General features: G+C 33.8%; 1 protein-coding gene across 1 annotated transcript; it reads right to left on the bottom strand.

The window, feature by feature from the left end:
* Positions 1-5056: 5056 nt before the first annotated feature.
* Positions 5057-24326, bottom strand: LOC144968636 (mitochondrial-processing peptidase subunit alpha-like). Its single transcript, XM_078907169.1, has 12 exons — positions 24175-24326; positions 21391-21584; positions 20388-20467; positions 19880-19962; positions 19286-19388; positions 18613-18705; positions 16236-16517; positions 15766-15977; positions 14844-14934; positions 12717-12779; positions 10813-10957; positions 5057-9163 (listed from the first exon to the last, which is right to left on the bottom strand). Exons 1-12 carry the CDS (start codon positions 24231-24233, stop codon positions 8985-8987), a joined length of 1584 nt encoding a protein of 527 aa, XP_078763295.1. The 5' UTR covers positions 24234-24326; the 3' UTR covers positions 5057-8984.
* Positions 24327-24396: the final 70 nt, after the last annotated feature.

Below are 24396 nucleotides of genomic sequence, written 5' to 3'. Positions count from 1 at the left end.
ACATTATACATTCAATACAACAATATACTAATACATAACGGAGAGATGATTTACAAGGAAAAAAATATCATCTCCCAAAACAATAACTATGCATTTGACTGTTTCCCTCTCAGCCAGTACTCCGGCCAAGGCCAGGACAAAACCAAGTAATCTCATTCCAAGACAAAGACAGAAAGCATATTGGAAAACAGATATAAGGGGATAGAAGACACAGTATGTACCTTCCTGCCCACTATGGGAGGTCAGGAACCCCACCAAGTCACTATCTTTTTGGTACGAAGGGAAGACCATACCACTGAGGCACATTACCCCCTATTATGGCCCACCGTCTCAAAGCGGTAATATGCCGGGATAAACTAAGTTATAGCCACATATGAAAACGTAGTCCTTCAGAGCCATTAGGCCCATGGAGCCGGAGTTTATCCCGGTTTCTATAGCATTGAATCGGACAACAGCAATTGCTTGCTACCCTTTGGATAGGACGCTAGTCTACCGCAAAGTACTTTCCGCCAGATCTAACAGACCCAGCTACCCAATCACTGCTGGGTAAACAGCGGGGGGTCAGAAAAAAATCTCGACTGTACCTGGGATCGATCTCGTTCCCTTTGATTGTGAAGTCAGTGCTCTACCAACTGACCTATCGGGACCCCCACAAATATGAAACTTGTGATTAAATTCTATTCTATATGATGGAGAACAATAAATACAAATTCTTTAAACTCAAAAGACCTTAAAGTCCGATTTCTTATCATTTTAATTGTAAATTCACTTTTCGGTTTCGGGGCCTCATTCATCCCGTTAAGAGACAGTGGATCACCTATGTCATTTTGACATGGTACCGTATTGACACGATGGGTTACAATAATTGTCATCTAGATTGTTTCCGTATGTTTTGGATTTGATTGAACATCATCGTGTGTTTATCATCAACATCAAATCAATTCCTTTCATCACTTATCATGAAATGTTAATTCGAAGTCTCCCTGCACGGACCCGATAACCCAAATTGTAACACAGCTCAGAAAAACGTACAGAACGTTGCGTGATAAACAAGGATTGAGTACCAGTTGTATTCAAAACAAAACAAAACAAATAACCCCTCCCCACCAAAAAAAGCAGCCCAACCCCCCCCCCCCCCCCCCCCCCCCCCTCGCGCTAAAAAGTCCAAAGCAGAACAAACAAACAAACAAAAAAGAGACACCCCCCCCCCCCCAAATAAAAAAAAACCCAACAAAACAAACACAAAATATATATATATATATATATATATATATTATATATATATATATATATAAAAACAAAACAAGCACACACACACACACACACACACACACACACATATATATATATATATATATATATATATATATATATATATATATATATACACACACACACACACACACTTTGATAGTACATTGGAATTTCGGTATAACAGTGATGGCCTGAAATCCCTGTTAAAACTGAATCCTGTTACAGCTGAATTTCAAAGGAAATAAACCAAGAGTAGTAAGTAGCCTACACACGCACACACACAAAGTATTTATGATCTTGGCCTAGCTTATCTCTCGATTGCCATTAGCTGAGCGTATGCATTGTATTTGGAGATATGAGTGGGTTTCGCGCCCCTGTTATAACCGATTAGGCTCTACTATAGCCGGTAAATTTTACTTAAGACAAAGAGGGAGAGAAAACGGGGATTTAAAGACTCTTGTTATAATCGGGTGCCTGCTTTATCCGGACCTGCTATACTAAAGCTCCACTGTATTCGTCTCACAAGATTATTCACCCTTGCTAGGCAAGCCAAATCGCCGAGGGGTTTTCATCGAGACAAACTTGTTATTATTTAATCAGGCGTCACAGGGTTATTGTTAACGTTGTAGCTATGCCTCACTGGTTATGGAGAAAACTCTCTGTCCACTCTCACTGACCGGTGTCCACTTTACTGTCGTACTTTGAAAATACACATTTTAAAATATTTGACCTGAAAACTTGTCCCTCAAATATCGATAGGTTAAAATGAAGCTCATTGTGTCAAAAACTCTCAAAACTGTAACTCCAAGGAAGTCCTAGGTTTGAAAGTTTTTGACAAGATGAGGGCCATTTTTATCGATCCATATTTGAAGGATGAGTTTCCTTGCCAAAATCTTTAAAATGTATTTGTTCCTAAGAGTACGGCGATTTGCTGATCTTTTCACACCAGTCAGCCTCTCAAACACACAAGAGATTAAAGAAACCTTCCTTACCTTGGTCACTAGCACTACAATTATTCAATAAAGAAATAAGACAGGTTGCAATAGCTTATAATAATGAAGTGGTCCTTTAGAACCATAAATGCATTTGCCGGGGTGTATCCAGGTTTTTGTAGCGCGAAGCGGTTTAAAAAAAAAAGATTGTTACCATCTGAATGAGTCCCCAGTCTATTAGAGTATTTTCATCCAGGTGATATTACTGTTTGTTTTTGTTTTATTTAAGGGTTTTACGGCGCTTGCAATACATTTAGGTTATATCAGCGCCAGTAAAAAGGAAGAAAATGGGAAAGTAAAAAGTCCTTGAATTACAATTAAAGAAACCCAAGAAAAAGAAAGACAAAGGGGAACTGGGAACAAATAGGGATCAGATGTAGATTACAAGAGCAAACTACCAATGTACTTAGTTTGAGATCACCTATAAGTCTCATCCGGACACAAGCACAAAATCCAACAAAGAGGAACACATTCAAATGCCTACATTAAACATTCAAAATAACAAATATAATAATACATAACAGAGAGATGATTATCAAGGAAAAAAATATCATCTCCCAAAACAATAACTATGCATTTCACCGTTTCCCTCCCAGCTAGGGCCCGGACAAAACCAAGTAATCTCATTCCAAGACAAAGACAGAAATAGAAAAAGCATGTTGGAAAACAGATATAAGGGGATAGAAGATGCAGTATGTACCCCCCTACCCACTATGGAAGGTCAGTAACCCCATCCAGGAAAAAAAAAATATCATCTCCCAGTGATATTACTGTAATTTGGTCTATCCTGATATCATGGATATATTGATTGAATGCGTTTTGTCTGGCTGCTTCAGTCCCTTGATTAGTGATTAAATAATAATTACAAGCGTCCACTTATAAGCGACTGATATCTCTGTGGCGTATCATTCTTTATATGTATGTGACTATTGTTCACTATTAGAAATAATCAAGACCTTTGAAATACTGTTTCTATGTGAGTTGTCCTCAGTATATTTTTCATTATGATGGACACAACTAAAGGGCACCATCAGTTTATCGTTTTGTAGTTTTAAGAGCTAGAATCATTCATAGACATTTAGCATTTTTAACCAGAATTGTGATTTCCGACTCGTGTGTCATGAGTTTGAACGTTTAAATTAAATTAAATAATATAATATATACGTAGTGCAATAATCACTATAAAATGTGCTCAAGTTTCATTTGCTTTTTGTGGTTTTGCTGCGCTTACGACATGTAAGGTCACTTGAGCGCCAATAAAAATAAAAAGGAACATAATGGAGGAAAAGTTGTAGATCTAAAGTTAAAAGCACCATTTAAAAAAGCAAGACAAAGGGGACTGATTCAAAAAGGGAATAGTAGATCTCACAGATGTGCCTATTTTGACTACATTAAAGTTCCATCCAGGCAAAAGCAAAGTCAAAGGATCCCGCTTTAAAGGAGACACTTTAATGTTTACATTAATTCAATTATACTAATAACTCTTACGTAACGGAGAGATGATATACAGAGGGGAAAAAATTAATCTCTCCCAAAAAAAACCCCATACCTTTGACTGTCTCCCTGAGCTTAGGATTCCTGCCAGAACCAGGAAAAAAATCCTGAGCTATCTTAATCCGGAACAAAGACAGAGAATACCATGGAAAAAGAAAACAAATATGGGAGATAGAAGACATAGTAAGTGACCCCTTTGCCCACAAAAGGAGGTCAAAAGATCCCATACGGATATGTGCTCAAAGGGTTTTATAAGGGCCTCAAGCCAATAGCAACATTTAACATGCAAGATTAGACATGATGCCTGTTCTGTAAGGTACCATTACATTTTTTTTTTCCAACAGATACAACAGTATGACCAGCCAAGTGCTCATTTTACACCTGAATAGGCTTGTTTGTTTTTTAAGAGTTTTACGGCGCTTGCAACACATTTGGGTCATATCAGCACCAGTAACAAGGAAGAAAATTGGATAGTACAAGAGATGGACAATTAAAAGGACTTGAGGAAAAAGTAAGACAAGGGGAAAAGGTTCAAATCGGGAACAGATGTAGATTCCAAGAGCACACTATCAGTGTACTTAGTTTGAAATCACCTAAAAGTCTCACCCAGACACCAGCATAAGTCCCCACAAAGCAGGACCCACTCAAATGTTTACAAATCATGTGTTAAGAATAAAACAAAATAACAGTACATAACAGAGAGATGATTTACAAGGAAAAAAATATCTCCCAAAGCTAACTATAGACTGTTTCTCTCTCAACCAAGGTATCCGGCCAGGACAAAACCAAGTAACCTCATTCCAATACAAATACAGAAAGCACGTAGGAAAACAGATATTGAGGGATAGAAGACACAGTAAATACCTCCCTGCCCACTATGGAAGGTCAGGAACCCCACCCAGTCACCTGAATAGGGTTAGAAATTGTTAGTAAAGAGCCTTTCCCATGGACTCAACTTTGCGTGACCTCACAGCAAGACTCGAACTCAGAGCCGTAAGTGAGAAACTCAGTGTGATAGCATATACCACAAAACCTCATTTTTTACAAGGAGTTAATGAGCCAGTCTATTGATATGACTTGACTGTACTGCCTTACTCTGATAAAAAATATTGATTGATTACAATAATCCTCATCTTGCCAAAAACTCTTTTTCTTGTTGGCTGAAGAAGTATTTTGAGCCTGAAATGTTCTTCACTATGCATTTTGTTATGTCTTGAGACTGTGGTCTTCTTTTTAAAATTTTTTATTCAAGACTTACGTCTCCCTAAAGGTGTTAAAACCCCAAAAACAACAAAATCCTCTATCAACCAAAAATATTCAAAACCAACAGTTTATTCTATTCTTTCAAAATCTACAATGTTAATATCACAATCAGACTTATTCTCGCACTCACACTCACTTAATGTTTCTTACACAACTTAAAATCATCACAGAACAAATTGAGAATTGCAAATTATTTCACAATATATAAACAATTTCCAAATTCAAATCTTACCTCAAACAGTAAACGTACAAAAAGACTTTTTCCCCCCATTTCTATTCACACTACCTTGCTTATTTGCAGTAATATTTAAATCCCTATTTGCAGTAGTAAGAAGCGCTCTCCTGACCTGAAAACCAGTTTGTTCCCCTCACTGAACACAACACTGTTATTAACTGTTCAAAATGGCGGTGTTGTTGAATGGCTTGAAGTTGAATGAAAGAGTGTTAGTTTGAGAAGGAAAGAAAAGGAGGGATGGTTGTAACATTGTGTGTGACTGAGAATTGAGATTTTGAACATTTCAATTTTTCCTTCAAATCTGAAACTTGACTAGATTGTGTTGTTTCAATCCATGAAAATTTCCCCCATCTCTCCGACGTGATCATTCGTTCACATCTTGAAATCTATCAGAACTTATCTCATAGATTAATGAATAGTTCTGTCCCCGTCTACTGTTTTGTTTACAGTTAGTTAAATAAATTTTATATAGGTTCCAGAAACTCTCTTTCTCTCTCTCAGTAGTCTCACTCTCGCCATTGCTCTTGACTCGTACCTCAATGGTCATAAAAAGAATAAAAGTTACCATCAATAAATTACATCTACTACTAAAACCACCACTATATCATCATTATTACCCTACCACAGCTTAACACCACATTGTTATCAATATAATAACAACCACCACCACCATCAATAAACTACATTACTATTTCAACTGCATCATCATCATTACTACCACTACCACAGCTACCTCCACATCGTTATCAAAACTACAGCAACCACCACCACCATTACATCATCATTATAATCCTTACCGTCGTCATCATCACTATCACCACCACATTATCATCAACACCACTACAACCACAACCACCACCACCACTACTACACAACAACAGACACATCATCCTCATCGTCAATGAAACGCAAAATAATAATAATGATAAGAATAATAAAAATCTACTGCAAATAACTGAAAGGAACGATATCCACTACTATGCAGTACTACTGCAAATAGAGGAAATCACAATTTGCAGTACGACTGAAAATAGAGGGAGCTTTAATAAAATTTAACTTCCATTTTAAAAATTTCACTCTACATAATCAAATTTTGCATTGAATCTTAAAATATTCAAACACAGTCTGAAAAACATTAGATGAAACCTGCAACAATTTCACAATATACAATAGGATTCAACAGTTGTAACGTCACTTCCTTCCTAATGACGCATGGTAACTTAGTAACACTGGCTCGAAACTATCGGAACAATGGCGGACGCCCGTATGAGATATTCTCCGGCGACCATAAAAGCGTATCCAGAGGAAAAAACAACAACATAAAATTGACCATGTTTTGACTTTTACACATTCTGATCATAAGACATATGAAAAGTTCTAGCCAGCATGAAGAATAAAAAGTAATGATTTTCTTTGTTTAGAACCAAGATGGCCGCCGTTGCCGGGCGGCGTGACATCAGACTATTGAATCCAATTAATCAACTGATTCAAGTCGTACTTATTTACAAGTCTGTCAACCCAAATTGTTGTTAGCTCATTGTTGTAATGGAAATACTTATAAACCAATGCAAAATATTGTCCATTACAACAATGTTAAGTCAAGTCTATAATCTGAACAAAGATTCATACCAAAGCATTAACCCACTCAATCACATTTTCGTCTTTCTTAAAATTCTTATCTTATGTTTTATACTTCTCCATTGTCCACAATGACATTTAAATCTGATCAAATCTTCATTTCGTAGAGTAACTCACCTCACTAAAGCACCGAATAGCACCAAAATAGATAGTTATCATTGAAAAGCAATATTAGTGTGATTTCAGAATGTGTTGAATAGACTATGCACACAGTCAAATTCATAGTTGTATCAATTCTCTCTTACGGCATAACTACATAATGACACTCCAGTTAGATTCACTCTCATATCCTTCGGGCTTCCTAACTAGTAATGAATATAACTGCTTCAAAAAAAATTAAAATACCAAACACAGAACGTTACTGGTTCAAACCCCTTCTTCAGCCAATAACAAATACAGTAATAACGATAATACATCATTATTAATACAGACAGATGACAGAAGAGTATTAAGCACATTATGTCAACAAATATGAAGTCGAAATGTCTCTTTGACTTCCTGATACTGTTCTGCCATACTGTCAGTATTCAAAGTGATGTATTAAGGTTTTTACTGTTTTTATTTAGCCAAAGAGGGGTTTTGAGAATGTATTGTTCCATCTTCAGTTTTACTGTCCTTTTTTGAAAATGCGATATTTATTTTTGTACATTACTTTTAACAGTCCTAAGCCTCTAAAAACTTATTATTCCCTTTCACTAATCTAGTTTACTTGTAAAGGTTTTCAGTTATTTTTTAACACAATGTCTGATACTGTTCTGCCATACTGTCAGTATTCAAAGTGATGTATTAAGGTTTTTACTGTTTTTATTTAGCTGAAGAGGGGTTTTGAGCATGTATTGTTCCATTTTCAGTTTTACTGTCCTTTTTGAAAATGCGATATTTATTTTTGTACATTACAACAAGTCCTAAGCTTCTAAAAACTTATTATTCCCTTTCACTAATCTAGTTTACTTGTAAAGGTTTTCAGTTATTTTTTAACACACTGTCTCCTCCATGAGTGAGATGATTGCAATGAAATAATACAGGGTAATTCAATAAAATCTGAACATTATATCAAAACCTAAATACATCATTATTTTAAAGTAAAAGTTAAATTTCAAACCTAAAATGTGCACACTTCAAATGAACGCATTAGAGTACACATGAAGTTTTCACATTTTATTGAATCAACCTTTATAACATAATTTGGTACAAAAACAATCTGTACTCACACTTCTGAATCATAACCCACAGAAAGAATAGTAATTAAGAATGGTATTCCATACATGACAAACACATTGCCATTTCACAAAGGATTTTACTTTTTCTTCAATTGGCAAATACACCTATCAATAATTGGCAACAAATAAAAATAAATCTCACAAAACTTACATTTTATTTTCCAGCGCAACATTCATGAGGTATTTTACAAAAATGCTGATCAGAACAGAAAAAAAACAAATCTCATAACAATAAGCTCTCTCACAAAATTGTGTTTGCAATCATCACGTCCTTTTGCTGACTTAAGTTTGCAAATAAGAAAGATATTTTTCACCTCCAGTGTTATAAAAAATATGAAACTTACTGTCTCAAAACGGTATTATGTCTGAGTGATTTAACAGTGTTAATGGCGACAAAAAAGTGAAAAAAGAGAAAAATCTTTGAATGATTAAATTTAAGCCCCGTTTTAACTGCACTAACCCCCAGTTTTAGAGCAATTCATAGGATAATCTATCATTGATACTCTAGCTAACTTTTGGGGAGTGGGGAACTGCACCAATTTGTTCCATCACACACCAAGTCTCTTACAGCCAGTATATTTGAGTAGGGATAATGTAATTTCTTTAAAGGAGGAAATTCCTCCTCTCCTCTAAAATTGCGGATTTTCGCAGATTCAAGGAAACCATCAGCACTGATTTAGAAGCTAAAAGCTGAATTTCTAGTCAAGACTACGAAGCTTGGGTAAAAAACATGGTTTATGGTGAATGAATTTAATCTCTTACAAAGACAAAAACTAATTTTTCACAATTCTGGTTGTTCCAATTAATTTTTTTTTTTTTTCCGCATCTCATTTACCCCGTCTTAATAACATGTTAAGGTGAATAGTGACACAATATAATGAAATCAAACTATCTCCTGAAAAAGGAATAGGATTGTTTTCCTGGCATCCTGCCATCTTTGGTCAATAAAGCTGACTCCATATCACTGTAAGAGGGGAGATCATCCAGGGTGCCGTAGGCAGCCACAGACAGTCGACCTCTCAACATCCTCTGGGCAACTCGCTGAATGTCGCTCTCTGTAATTTTGGCTGTGGAGAAAGCATTAGATTAACAAACAGCTAAAGAAATATAAGAACATGAATTTCCAATAAGACAATCAATGATAATAAAAAACAAATCAAAGTTTCTGAACATCAAAGTAAATATCATAAACGAATGACTTGACTTCATACAAGCGCCAAGAGCCTCGTGGTTGAGGATACAATACGCTCTATAAAAGTCTAATATTATCATTTCATTATTATTATTATCATTAAGTAAAAAGTTAAAAGAAAACAAATGATGGTGATTTGAAAAAGCAACACAAAATTGATGTTTCTGCCTAATGGCGATGTGACCTCTTGTTGCAATGGCTTGGTAAACTATTGACATGGATGCCTTATTTACTATTATCTTATAGTATGAGTCTCAGGTTATTCAATCAACACACAGTAGATAACTTTTTGTAAATGACGTCAGTTATTGTACAATTTTATTAAAACTAGCCAAAATAAACATTTCAATGGTTTTATTTTTTACCCGAAAATTTAAAATAAAGTAAGTTATTTTGCCCTCGGTTTCTACTGATAACTGTGAACTGACGACCCAAAAACAGCCTACTGATCCCGAGCATCACTCACAATTTCAAAACAGATGATTGAATAAAATGCATAGTGTCATCAGATGTTGCAATGCAATTCCTTCATCAGTGTGTCAAAATATTGTGGTAAATACTCACTAAGTGTATGACTGACCTATTATTCTGCTTGGCATGTACTCAAGGTAGCTATGCAATTTAGAAAAATGTTTGCCAGGCCATTTTGTTGACTGGAAATAAAGTTAAGGGGACGCAGCGGGCTATATGGCAGAAAATATTCTGATTGGTTAAGTCTTAGTAATGCTTGAACCATCAATTCCTCGTTGATAATAATAAGAAATACTAACATAGAAACTTTTGATCTCTTTAACATAGTTCACTATCAATATTTATCGGGGTTCTTTTGTGCAGGAATAATTATCATCGGCCAATAGGTGATCTGCGTCAAAAACTCATTTTTAGTATTGATTTCAGTTCAGTCATTTATGCTGTTATAAATCACTGAAGCTTTGTTATTTCTTTAACTAGAATTGTACTTTCGTATTTAGTTTACATACCAATTGAAGCAATTTGTGAGATGGCATTCAATTTCCTCTTAAACTAATCAATAGATCACTGATTAAGGTAGATTTTCCTTCACCTTTCTAGTATTATCACCATATGTTATGCCATATATGAATCATAAAATAATATTTCTTATTCTGTTTTTTTTTTTTTAAGGCATTAAAAGCATGTACCTGAGTCAGTTCTTTCAAAACGCATGTCAATTTGTAAAACATTCCCATTAATAAATTAGATTTGTGACCCATATTCTCAAAGCGGTATTATGCCAGGGTGAACAAGATGTAGGAAATTGAATCTATAGCCACAAACATGAAACTTGTGGTTAATTTCTATTCTTCATAGTGGGGAACAAATACAATTTCTTTCATTGCAAAGACCTTAAGTTCATATTTCTAATCCCTCCCCCCCCCAGATATCTGCCATCCAAGATTGGAAAACAGGGCCAACATTTTGAGGGTTAAAAACCAAATCCATCTCCAAGAATGATGGGAAGTAAGTAAAATGTCAAAATAATGATTTCAGTCTTTGAAAACTCACCAATTTCATCGTAATAATACTGTGCTGTCCTCCTCTTGGATCCCGCCAACACCTGACGTCCAATGTCCTCGAACACAACTGGCCTCACCTCCAGATTCATCATCAACATTGACTGTAACTGACGCTTAGCTCGACTCAATTCATCCTGTAAACAAATCAATCCATGGTGGTAACTCAGAATTTTAAATTAGGATATATTCTAAAATTCAAGACTTTTAAGTCAAAATTTAGCGATTACAAGAATGTTCTAAATCTCAAAAAAAGTGATACCAAGCTAGAAGCTGTGGGCTGTAAAAAATTATGAACAAAAATGAATACAACAGCTTAAAAAAAAGAAGAAAATACCAAACACAGAATATTTCAGGCTCAAAACCCTTCTTCAGCTAATAACAAAAACAGTAAAAACAATACTATCATCACAAAAAAATTCAGATAGACAGCAGAAAAGTATTTGGCACATCATAGTCAGCAAGTGCATTCTCAAAATGTAAACAAAAAGAAGCGGAACAAAGCCCCTTGTGCCGTATGGAGCAGATGATAAAATAACAGATAAAATTCAGTGCATAAATAAATACTTGAGTGGTATGAAAATATGTGTCAATGCTGTGTGCGGTTCACATGATGTTAGTGTGAAATGTTCTTAATAATAAGTAATAATGATCTCTAAAATACCAGCACACAGAAATGAATTTCAAATGTATCAAGAGTATGTGAAGTTGATCCATAGGGTGGTTAAAAACCACAACACAGAATTATGAAGAGTCAATAGTGATTCATTTGAAACTTACTGCATGATATGAAAGTTCAAGAATTTGAAAAGAAAACATCAGTTTCCATTAGAAAAGAATTAGGCAAACTGATCCAATGATCATAAATACAAAAAACTGATCTTTGTAATGTTGACTCTCACCATAGGAGAAACTAAAGAAATTAGGAGGACGAGAGGATCAATATGTTAAATAGATTAGTAATAATAATCCAGTCGGGAGTTGACCTTGTTAAGATTACTATTTTGTATTTATGATCATTGGATCAGTTAGCCTATGAATGAAGATGATGTCACTTGGATCTTTGTAAATGTTTTTAGAATACAGGCTGGGTGATTGGTTATTAGCCAAGTCCCTCTAATAGACTATAAACGTTAAAGTTACACATAATTTCGTGTGTTGGTAAAATTGATCTGGCAAGCAGATCTGGTGATGATTCTAACTAAATTCTTAGCATCAATGTGAAGAGTGGGTTTCCAAAACTCTTCATTCAATTTTTTTTTCCCATTTTGAAAATTTGAGGATTATTTCTGCTAGAATCTCTCTTTGGGCCTATTATTTCATTGTAACCAACCTCAAGTTGATATAAATGTAAAATTATTATGGAAATAGATAATTACAATAAAGTTTACATTTCAATTTAGGCCATGGGATAAAAATCTCAAAAAAGTGGAAAATTGATGTGGTGAAATTTGAGAAACCGCTCTTCATGTCAATTTGAACAATTCCAAAATCAACTTTTCTCCTTTCACAGAGAATACTATACTGCAAAACAAAGCTGCAGACTATTAAAAAATAAAGGTATTAAACCACAAATAATATAACAGCTTCTAAATAAAAGAACGAAATATACAACACAGAATGTTTCAGGCTCAAACCCAATTCTTGAACCAATAACTAAAACATCAAAAAGTTCATACTTTGGATATAACCCAGACTTCACATGAAATATTACCAATTTAATTGGCTGAAGAAGGGTTTTGAGTCTGAAATGCTCTGGGTTAAGTATTACAGCCATTTTTTAAAGATATCTTATTCTTTTTTTTTTTTTTTTGTTTTCATTTAATTTCAGTCAATGACATAATGTCTTAACTGGTGTGATATTAAGTAAAGGACTATTAGGACTATTTTGGTTACCTGATACACGATACTGGATGTGAACACAATTTCTCTGAGAATGACCTCCACAAGCTCTCTTAACTGAGGGAAATAAAAGAAATATGTTTATAATAATGAATGAAAAATAAAATTATTACAACAATCATAATGATGATAATAAATATAAAAACTAAAAATGATGATAATCATTGAATACAAAAACAATTTAGAAAATAAAAGCCTCAAATGTCACTTTTCAGACATAGCCCCTTAATTTTCGGAAAGGCCCGATTTTACAATATAATGATAGCAACCCCCCCCCCCCCCCCCCCCCCAAAAAAAAAATTAAAAAATGAAGCATACCTTTTAGCCTTTGTAAAACAAAATGCAATTCAGGAAATATCAAGTATTCACCTTGGCTTCAATAATATCATGACATAAACACACAGGCCATCTATTAAAAGGCACTATGCCAGATATTTCTCATAAAATAAATGATGTTTTAATCTAGATTTTGAAATGGTGATGTTTGGTGCATCTCTTACAGTTTTGGGGAGAGAATCCCCAAACTTTAGGGTCTGAATTATAAAATGATCTTTCTCCATGCATCTTCAATCGTGGTTTAATTATACAGAGTTTAGTACAGCCTCAAAACTCTGGCCCAGGAGCGTGATCAATGGAAATAATTAACAACATGGATGGAGAGAGCAGCTATACTTATCGACCATGACTGAATCACACAATTCTCAGCAAGCGTCATTCGGACTGTGAGGCTTTTTTTTTTTTGTTTTTGTTTTTGTTTTTTTTTGTTTGTTGCTTTAGTTCTCTTCCAACACAATTGAGGTTATATGAGAGACCGCTGAAACAAAAAAACAAGCAATCTAACAAAAATAGTACAAATGTAAATCAAAATCATAACCTAAAGATATCATAAGTTAAATTATAAATAACCAAGAACAAACAGGCAGAAGATTTACAGAAAAAAAAATATCCCCTGTCAAAAATACAATCACAAACCAAAGAAGCAGGATAGGCTAGTAAAGAGAAGAAGAAACGACATCACTATCGGATCGTACACCCATGCGAACATCATAGGTATACGATTCAAGGGTGATGCTCCCATCCAACCACCCGCAACTGTGAGGCTTACTACTACTACTACTACTACTACTACTACTACTACTACTACTACTACTACTACTACTTTACTACTATTAGTAGTACCCATTTGTGAATGGAGTGACCTGGACGGTTTGTAAGTACTTAAACATTTTCTGAGGTAAGATGGGGATTTCTGGGTTATACATTAACAACAAAACATGGCATTTTACATTGAAAACATTCTTCAACTGGGAGCCAGTAAAGTTCTAATAGCAAGGATTTATCATATTTTTTAAGGAATGCTATATTGTTCATCATAAACAAGTGAATATTGAATTGTCAAGCCAAAAACAGCCTGTATACCATTACTTCAATAAACCTAAAAAATCAACTCAATATTCATTTCGAGCCCAACTCACCAGCAAGTGTAAACAAAGCAGAGAAATGCTATTTTTCAATCAAAGTGACAAATTATGGAGTAGGCAGATAAAAATCTGAAATGAAGTGTATGAAACAGTGCCAGACAAAGCAGAATGAAAAATACAAGGCTCCAAAACATCAGCCGGCCTTGACTGGTGATCGAACCTCATATTCCTAGTCATTAAAATTGCTGATGATAATGATGATGATTGTAACAGACCAGTGATCATGACCATTATGTCTTGATGTTTGATACCCAATCGAGGGAGGCTGATTTTTCTTTTTCTTTCTGCTGTGTCTGGCGCTGTTCTATAAACACTTTTTCATATTTTCAGATTTCAAACAGAAACCACATTTGGCAACCAGAAAATAGAAAATTGTTGATTTCAGAACAAAGTGAGTTGAAGATGTCATTGGTGTTAAATACTAAGGGCAGAAAAAGTTCAAAGTTTCTTTAGATATGGTATAGGGTGATTCAATAAAATGTGAACAATATATCATAAACCGACACACATCATTAGAATGCGACAACATTAAAATACAAGTCAACCCTAAAATGTGCACATCTCAATTGAATTTATTGTAAATAATTAACATTAAGTGTTCATATTATATTGAATCACCTTGTATTGAGATATATAATACCTGAGAGGGATGTGCACTGGCATGAATACAAAACAGGCCACTGTCTTCATAGGCATGGTTATAGGCCGTTGCACTCTCTATCCACACATACCTTTACAACGAAAAAAAAATTTTTTTTAAATAATCATAATAAAATTAAAAAAAAAAAAAAAAAGAGAAGTAAAGTAGCTTTCATCAAATCATAAAAATATAATATTAATGTACATTTTATCAAAAGAAAATAAATAAGAATAATATAACTCATTAAAAAATCCTGAATTTGAGTAAAATAGTTGGAATTCAACACTTTCATTTTTGCACCCTGTAATTCTGAAACTTATACATAACTTAACCTTCTTGTGAGAATCAGTGTTATAAGTACAAATTTTCTCACATATTTACCTCTCTAGATTTGTACAAAATTCCAAACTAAAAGTTTCTGGGCCACCGCACAGTTAATTATTTTTAACCAAACTTTATTTCCAAACTACAGTGGAGTCCACTTAATGACAAACTCCTTAAGGCCAGGATGGTATATCGTATCCAAAGAAACAAGCTGATGGGCAAAAGCCAGGTGGCCACCCTTAGTCATAAAAATTAATGGGTGACTGTTTACAATGACGAATTCATAGTCTTGTCATTAGCCAGCCTAGATGTTTAAGATTTTACTTTGTTTCTTTTTTTTTTTTTTCTTGTGCGGGGGGGGGGGGGGGGGGGGGGGGGGGGGGGGGGGGGGAAGCTATAGAGATTGGGACAAAAGATCTATTATGGCACAGAGCTGTTTATTGGAACAGGACCGACAAGACCAAATCTTATTTATTTAAACTATTGTTTATTTTAAACTGGAATACACTCAGACTACATGGGTCTAATCACTCTGATGGACAACTTTCAGGTGTTAGAACCCGTGACAAAAGAATAAAAATGAATTGATAAAACTGACCTATTCAAAACATTCAAGTACAGTCGTGTATACATTCCTTTACCAGGACCCCCAGCGGAGAAAGATCCACCACCTCCTAGCATCATGTTGAGGACACAGTAAGCAATGAAATCTGGGTCTTTATGGCCACAACTTTCCAGGCCAAATACCACATGGGCCAATTCTGGCATTGGGGTGGGACCCAGGCTGACATTGGACAAATCTTTCTCTGTCTGTAGAAAGAACAGATTATAGATTCAAAATACTCCTAGTACCAGCAAACTATTTTTTTCTAAATTTATCATTTTCAAATTCATTACTTTTTTTTCCTTTGTCATCGAAAATATAGCGACATTTCATCATTATCATCATATTACTATTATTATTATTATTATTTCGTTACTATTATCATTATCATCAATACTATCATTATTACTATTATTTTCATGACATGTGACATCTATGTTGGATAAACAAGAGAAACTACCAACCTTTATAATGCCACCTGTATATTGAGAAATACACTTAGTTGCAGGTTCGTTATCGCCCCATTTCTCTCCATTGTTTAACCAGATTGGCTTTTTGTCCTCCACAAAGTACTTTTGTGCCAGTTTAACCAGGGAGTCGTGGTCTACGCCCACTCCAGCAATGACTGTGTTTTTGGGGTGATGGTGATCTTTCATATATTTATACAAAATGGAACTGTCAATTTTTGAAACGTTCTCTTCAGGACAAATTCTAGGCAGACCAATAGTATTTCTTGAGTAAGCAGCCTGGTTGAGACATATGGAAAAAATAGAACAAATATATCTGCAATTTTGACTGCAATTAAAAAAACCTGTTTTTGAGCCAAAAATATTTTGTGTGGCTGGGAAGGGACAGAGGACTAAATCTTTTATTGATAAATTAAAACTTAAACCAAAGCTCATATTGATTTAAGGTGGGTAGTTCTATTTTTCTTCTGAGGCAGTTCTTCATACCATTGATAGAATGGACAACTCTTCTATAAAGTTGTTATTTCTTAGAAAGAGCCAAAAAAGTATATAAACTACGTAGGCAAGGGTTGTATGGAGCTAGTGACATTTTTAGTCCAGGACATTCACCATTCAAAAAATAGACCTGTAAATGAGCTCTATAAAAATTGACTGAAACTCGACAAACTGAAGATTCAATTATTTTTTTAAAAATAAGGGCATCATTGGAGAGCAGAGTGATAAATACATTACATTAAAATGGTGGGTGTTATTTCTTACTGGAAGTATGACTGCCATAATCTGATGTAGAAGGAATGCTAGATAAGCATGTCATTCATATAGGTAAAGATGACTTCATCAAAGTCATATTCCTGCCTCTGGAATTTTTTTGACATAGTCAGAAAAATAACCACCATTATCATCTTTAACTTCTAGCCATGACCAATTGAATTTATTCCTCACATCTTTATCGATGCTCGACAAGTCTGAATTGAATTGCGATCCACGAACAGCTCAGCCATTGTGAGAACATTAGAATAATGTAGCAATGAGCAAACTTGATTTTCAATCAGTAAATGACAGAAAAAAAAAACTTAAATAAATATGACTTCAGGCCAATACACTGAATTATTAAGTAGAAGTGAATTATCAAGAAGAAACTTCGACAGGCGTAGCGGAAAAATTTAAAGAATCGAAATGAAGGTAAATCGCCACAAAACAGCAAGCTCGCTTGGGCTTGAGCAAAACAATGGCAGAAAACGTCCTGATTCGCACGGGGATTAATTAGGCTACTTACCATTGTTCCTTATAATCAGGTACTCAATCAGTGAAGAAACGATCAACCAGTTTGTTTACAAAGTGAGGCAATCGAAATGTGCTTGTAGCAATCTATCCTAACTTTCGATTTGAAGGTGTCTACATAACGTACTTCTGGCATTCGCAATTTACTTTACTTTATCATAGTTTTGAGACTCGCCAGGTAAATGTGGTCAATTTTGGCTTAGATGAAACAGTGAAATTTATCGCTCGGTGGCTCAGTTAAAATTGGCTACAGTTGGGATCACGACGGGTTTGGAAAGTGAAAAAATAATTTAACGAAGGATGTGTGAAAATACCCAGGGAAGTGTTCAGACACGCCTTTTATAAAAGCGTCGCTTAGTGTTGGCAATATATACATCGTTAATATAAACGGTCCCCATGAGCTATGCGTAGCGCTGTGGAACACTCTTAATTACTTTACGGTCATGGACTACGATTTGTGAATTCTTTCTTTTTTTATTTCTTTCTTTCTTTCTTTCCTTTTTTTAAATATTTGAATTTGACAAATTGACTGATTTCAGTTAATTGACTGAGAATTTACAGGTCTAAAAAAAATTATTATTTTATTCATCTTGAACTTGAAATGGATTTTCAAAATGAAAACAAAGGAAAGAAAAGGAAAAAATAGGGTTGACATGAAAACCAGCATTATCAGCATATTTTTACCAAATTGAATGAATAAGGCAATAAAATCGAAATATTCACAAAACAAGAACTACCTGGGACAAATTCCAGAAATGTTACTGCATTCAAAGTAAAAATGGAACATAGTCTAATGTCTTCATTTTAGTAATATCGTGTTCAATGTTTATGTTTTGTGATGGAAGGCAAGGGTTCACGACGAAAAATGTACTTTTGCAAAGAATATAAGCATTAAAATGACCCCAACTTTTAGGTTACCTCAATGGTGTAATAATAGCGCGTCTGACCAGTAATGAAGTTCAATCCCCCGTTGAGACAAGCTGATTGTTTGGATTTTCTTTTTCTTGTATTTATCTTTTGGCTTTGTCTGCTTCAGATAATTGTCATGAATCAATAAGCTTGTTGAAACGTTTAGAGTGACAAGAAAACTTACTGCATGAATCATTTCCATCAGAATCTGCTCTGGATTTGGATCCATTTGTAATGATTCAAGTTCAAACTTTATGAATTGACGAGCATCTTCAATCTGAAATAACAAAATTCCGAGTAAATAAACCTACTCATTAAAAAGTTGGTAAAACAATATTTCATAACCAAATATCATTAACATTAAGTAACAATATTTACTAGTTAGTGTACCATTTTCGTTTCTGTTATTTCTTTAAGCAAGAAACTTTATTTCTAATGTGCAATAAAATATAATATCAGTCTAGCTTTGGAATAAAGGGTGACTAAAAAGAACTTGTGCTTTATAGATTAAAAAGGGATCAAAGAAAAACAAAATTAAATTAAAACAAACCTAGAAAAAAAAAATCCTTCAGATAACTTGAGCTTTTATATAACCCAGTGTCCATTAAATGTGCTCAAAGCACTTAAGAGGAGTCCCAAACTCAGCAACCCTTAAATTGAAGATGAAACATGATACCTGTAAATCGTTATGTATGACAATTTTTTTAGACAAAGACAATAGTTTTATCATCAAGGCACCCATTCCCACTGGAGAATGGTAAGAGAATGTGAGTGAAATGACTCCTCCTGCCTGCAGTGGAATTTGAACTGGGGAGCTGGGTGTTAAACAGCAGACCGTATGGTCGCACACAACAAACCTGTTCATTGGGGAATGTAGGACATAAAGCCACATCAGACAGGACATTCATCACCCGTTCCATACCCGTCGTTCTTGCTGAAGCTGCATAAATTAATGTATCCCTGAAATAAAATTACCACACAAAAAAAAATTAGCTACATAAAGATGTGTATTTAAATCTAAACTGAATTGCTTTATCTCATTGTGAGTTGAAAATCAATGACATTTTTTCAAGACCTTTATCAATTCAGATTTTCTAATATTTTATTGCAACTCTCCAAGCATGTTTGTATTTTACCAAAAAAATTTATTTTTTTAAATTAATGTATTCCAAATGCACGGTTGACATCTTGTATTTTCCTTCAGCAAGAAACTTATCCTATGTTGCTCACTTTGCGGTGATGCAGTAGACTGATACCAGGGTTATCTCGATCTTTTCTCAAGATAAACTCTACTGAAAAAATTCCCTTTGTGGATAAAGAAAGAGATTTTGAAAAGTGTAGTTATCTATTTATTTTAAATCAAACACAAAAAGAAAAAACAAAAAAAACAAAACTACATTCTCATTTGTATTCCCGCTGTAGCAAGAAAAACAAAACAAAACTATGACTACCTTGATCCCTGACAATCACAGATGCCACCAACTTTTTCAAGACTCTGGAAAATTTTATCTTTGTCTGAAAACTGTGGAGTAGCCTGGAAATTAAAAACAAAAAGATGAATAGAAATGTAAAAACACTTAATAAATTATTTATTGAAAATCACATTAATATTGATATTTCACCAATAGAAGAGTTAAATATATTTGTGAAAGGAGAACCTCTCTCAGAAAAAAAAAAAAACAGAATCGCAAAATCTAGGATAATAACAATTAAACATTTTTGGTTTAAGATATGGTAAAAATGATGACCACAAACTATTCACTAGATCGAAGTATAATTGAACTATAAACTCTTTCAAGTAAATAAATATTTAACACCTTTAAAAATCTTTTTAAAAAATAGTTTTTAGTATTGTATTTAGCTGAGTGCCACGCATCATATTGTTTTTTATTGTTTTCGTATTTTTTTCCATCATAGTAGAAACAAAGTAAAGCGACATTGCTTTAGTACAACACTTACCCCAAAAGCCATTTTCTCAATAAAATGAGTCATCCCACTTGGATATGCTGATTCATATCTGGATCCCGAGTCAATCAAGACTGTAATTTTCAACAATCAAATTGTAATGCATTAGTGGATAATAATTAATAAAAATGATGTATATTATATTTTAAAGCAATAAACAGTTTGACTTTAAAATCTTTTTAAATCATCATACTATTTTCCAAAGACATTTCATCAACACACAAAAAAGTCATTTTTTGAGGAACTCTTTAAATTTTATTTAAAAAAAAAAAAAATAGTTTAAAGCTAATATAATAAAATTGGATGCATTTCAACTTTTTTGAAATCGCTCTGTTTGAATATGCTCTCAAACCACTGAATAGATAAATAGCAACTAAATTTTTCAAGACATGTCTGCATGTAGAGAAGTGTGTTTAGGATCCATAAAATTCTCCACAATAACAGACCTGTTTCAGCTCAATTAAAATTGATTTATAGTTTTAAAAAAGTTTCACATGACTGCACGTTCGAATCAAATGATGACGGTATTTTCATGTCAATATTTCTTCTGTTATCAAAATAATCCTATGTTAGTTAGTTGAGAACATTCAGTTCCATTTAGTATTTGGTCGTTAGGTTGAAAAAAAATAATAAAAAGAATGCATGCATGCATGCTTTGAGAACCTATGTGTTGTGTATAGTGATAGATGCATTCATATTATCATTGTTTATAACATAGTTTATAATTTAACTGAGAGTGAGTTGCCATTTTGGCATATTAATAAGTCAAATTATAATATTTGAAGTATAGAAATTTATTGATTTGGTTGATGGAACTTGCGGCGTTTCATTTTCTTAGCTGCGGGACGTGAGATCAAGATTCGATTGAAGACTGGGGCTCATCTTGTATATACTTATATTATTATATATATATAAAATATAAACATATTATTATATATATATATATAAACCTCAAACTTATTTTTTGGCACAACTTACTTAAAATCATCTAACTCACCTCCAATAGTACAAAATTGTCCAAATTTGTTCTCAGATGCCACACGGAGACCATTGTGTAAGGTGGTGACATAAGTATCATGAGCTTGATCAGCAACTGAGGCATACTTTGGCGAGGGAAGTCCGGGTAGAGAATCGGCCAGTGAAACATCAGTAATCTGTCCATCTTTTTCGACATTACTACTGAATGTCCGTCTAGGAATAGAAAATGCAAAACCTCAGCTGGTCAAATGGCCTTTACTAATTTCAATTATATATAAATGAAAACGGGAATAATAAAATTAAAATATGAGAACTCATAATCATAAATGTAAAAAATATAACTGAATTATGTCTCTATCAAGGAAGTAATTTGTTTTTATTTACCAAGTACAACTGTTTTCAGAGATTTTCAGCATTAATATTTTCTTTTTTAATACGTATCTTACTTTATAACTTTTAAACCCTTTTCTGGGCATTTCATTGTTCTTGTTTTTTTTGTTTGTTTTTTTTGTTTTATTTCAAAACTTCTTGAGGGACCATTTTATAAAATCAAACATCCAGGTGAAAAAAAAAAGACAACTTGCTATGCAACATTTTCACATTATATTATAATAATAAGTCATTGCTCATACACTTCTCTATAGGGGATGTTTCATCCTTTACCATCTGCTGAGAACCTTGTCACGCCTTACGGGCACAAGGGAAATAATCTGTCCAAAACAAGCACCATAAATATTGTTTTCAAAGAGCAATGCAGCAAAATCGGAAGAAAAGGTGTTAGGTTAGGGATGTCTCTACTAACTTTCTCCCCGGCAAGAATATTATCCATGTTTTGTGCTGTTTCCATACTTTTTCATAACAGGGCTGCAAATGTCGACCTGTTGCTGTTCTTTATTCTTTTTGCAGTTTTCAACATTGCAATCACAGATTTATTTCGACCAGATGTGGTGACTGTACATGACTGACTAGTTACTGTTGTCAATGCTTTCCCACATCTTTGTTTTTAATAGCATTGTCTCTGTCAGAAAAAATTGTAATATCGCCTAACAGGCATCATGTCCAGTTATGCATGTTATGTGTTGCTGTTGGTTAGAAACCCTTTCTAAAGTGCTTTGAGCACGTCTAGTGAAAATATTTTTAAAAAACTCAAAAGCTCAACATTATGTAGTCTGTCATGACACATGTGTAGCACATAGTTTTTGAGAGCTTTTTAGCATCGTCATTATCAATGTTTACATTAAAGATGAGATTAATATCTGGTTTTAAATCCTGAAACAATAATATTTTGACATTCTTTTTCATTACTGTTGTGTTTCTTGACGCTTCTACAAACCCTATAAAACAATTCATTCAAATGTTTATCATGAATTTCTTGAGTGTGCTCCTTGACTAGATGATCTCTAAAAAATTATAATAAACTCAATTTTGTTGATGCCCGGATGGAATTTTAGCAACTTATAGTCTGATTATAATAGATTCTATTTGTTGAAGAATAAAAGTTGTTTTATGTTTTTGTTTGAAGAATTCAATTTTTTATTGGAAAATTTAATGCATTGTAAATTACAGAAAAACGGTCTAGTTAGGATTGAAATATCACGATCATTATATACAGCACTGGCATAAAATACATAGGAACAGAAACAGGAAATCTTGTTAAATATTACAGAGTAAAGAAATTTGAGTTTAACTAATTGTGAAGAACACAACAAAGAAATGAAAATGAACATAAATTGACTGGCATCACCCGATATCACTGTAACTGAACTCATTACGGGATTCCCCGTAATTTGGCAGGCATGACCCCGGGTCAACTTGGGGTCAATGCTTTAACTTTAACTCTTGCCTACCATGTTCAGTATTTTTTCCAAAATAGCAGGCTTATCTAGCAGAAAAATTGATATTTTAAACTCAAACAAGTTCTCTACAAAACAACTTTATGTTCTTTTATTGATTAAACAAAGATCATTCTTCAAGGTTTTTGATATACAAAATAAATCGTAATAAGAAAAAAAGTACATTGTGTCATACCAAATGTGACGACTTTGCTTAAGGTGGTAAGGAGAGGGTTCACTAAGTTACCGCTCAGGCGATATTTTCATAACTGTGTCATATGAAATTTCATCAGTGACATGTGCATTTCAATCACACTTTCCAATACTAATTTGTATTTTAAGGGTCAAAATCAGTGGGAGATTTCAGCCTTTTAACTGTCATAACTATATTTCAATTTCGAATTAATATTGAAACGAAATTTTTAAACTTAAACTGTAACTTTTACTGGCTGTTTCATATGATATTGAGATATTGGCATTGGTTTCAAGTGCAACGTCACTTTTAGTCATTAACTTTTATTAATTAAAGTAAAGGGAATATGTCGAGGTGCCTGGCCTCTTAATAATTAATAAACTTCGACTTAGATGCCTAACTGATAACAGACGTGTCTAATACTAATAATAATAAATAAATAATCAATAATTTCAATTTCATTAATCAATAATCGCCAACATCAACAATTCACGATTCTCTCCCGTGGACCTAATCAAAAGTTATGAGTTCAAGAGAGCAACGGTTCATCACAGCGACACACTGAACAAAACTTCTAAAAGTCCAGTTAGTAAAGTTCTTTAACTGTAACAGGTAACAGTGAACAATAGTAATGACAGGGATTCTTGTATTGTATTGTTATCGTTATCGAAAGTGAAAGTAAACTGAACTGGACCAGCAGACGTCAATAGTTCTGGTTAGATTTTATCTTTTAAATATATATTAAAGGAACAACTTTCGTTCTACAGTGTCCAATTACCTCTGATGAATTCGACCATTCGATCGGATGAAGCGACTAACAATTCGACTACTGGCCATTCTTTTCCCTTTATTATTATCTTCTTTATTTTTTTCCAACCGTTGTTTAGCAGAAAAATTGAGGACACCGGAAGACGAATATCACTGAATGTCAAAGTTGATTTCATCAGCAAAGAGTAAAGATAGTCGTACTTTACTTCATTCGAATTGAACTATCATAATT

The sequence above is a fragment of the Berghia stephanieae genome, chromosome 3, assembly GCF_034508935.2.
Source record: "Berghia stephanieae isolate SIO BIC M18660-M18661 chromosome 3, UCSD_Bste_1.3, whole genome shotgun sequence".
Classification (NCBI taxonomy): domain Eukaryota; kingdom Metazoa; phylum Mollusca; class Gastropoda; order Nudibranchia; family Aeolidiidae; genus Berghia; species Berghia stephanieae.
This window is presented reverse-complemented; position numbering and strand designations above follow the sequence as displayed.

Coding starts and splice junctions, on each gene's coding strand:
- LOC144968636 (XM_078907169.1), bottom strand. CDS start 24,233: ATGGCCAGTAGTCGAATTGTTAGTCGCTTCATCCGATCGAATGGTCGA. Junction 19,963..20,387: donor TTGAGAAAATGGCTTTTGGG/GTAAGTGTTGTA, acceptor TTTAATTTCCAG/GCTACTCCACAGTTTTCAGA. Junction 16,518..18,612: donor TGATGGAAATGATTCATGCA/GTAAGTTTTCTT, acceptor TGTCTCAACCAG/GCTGCTTACTCAAGAAATAC.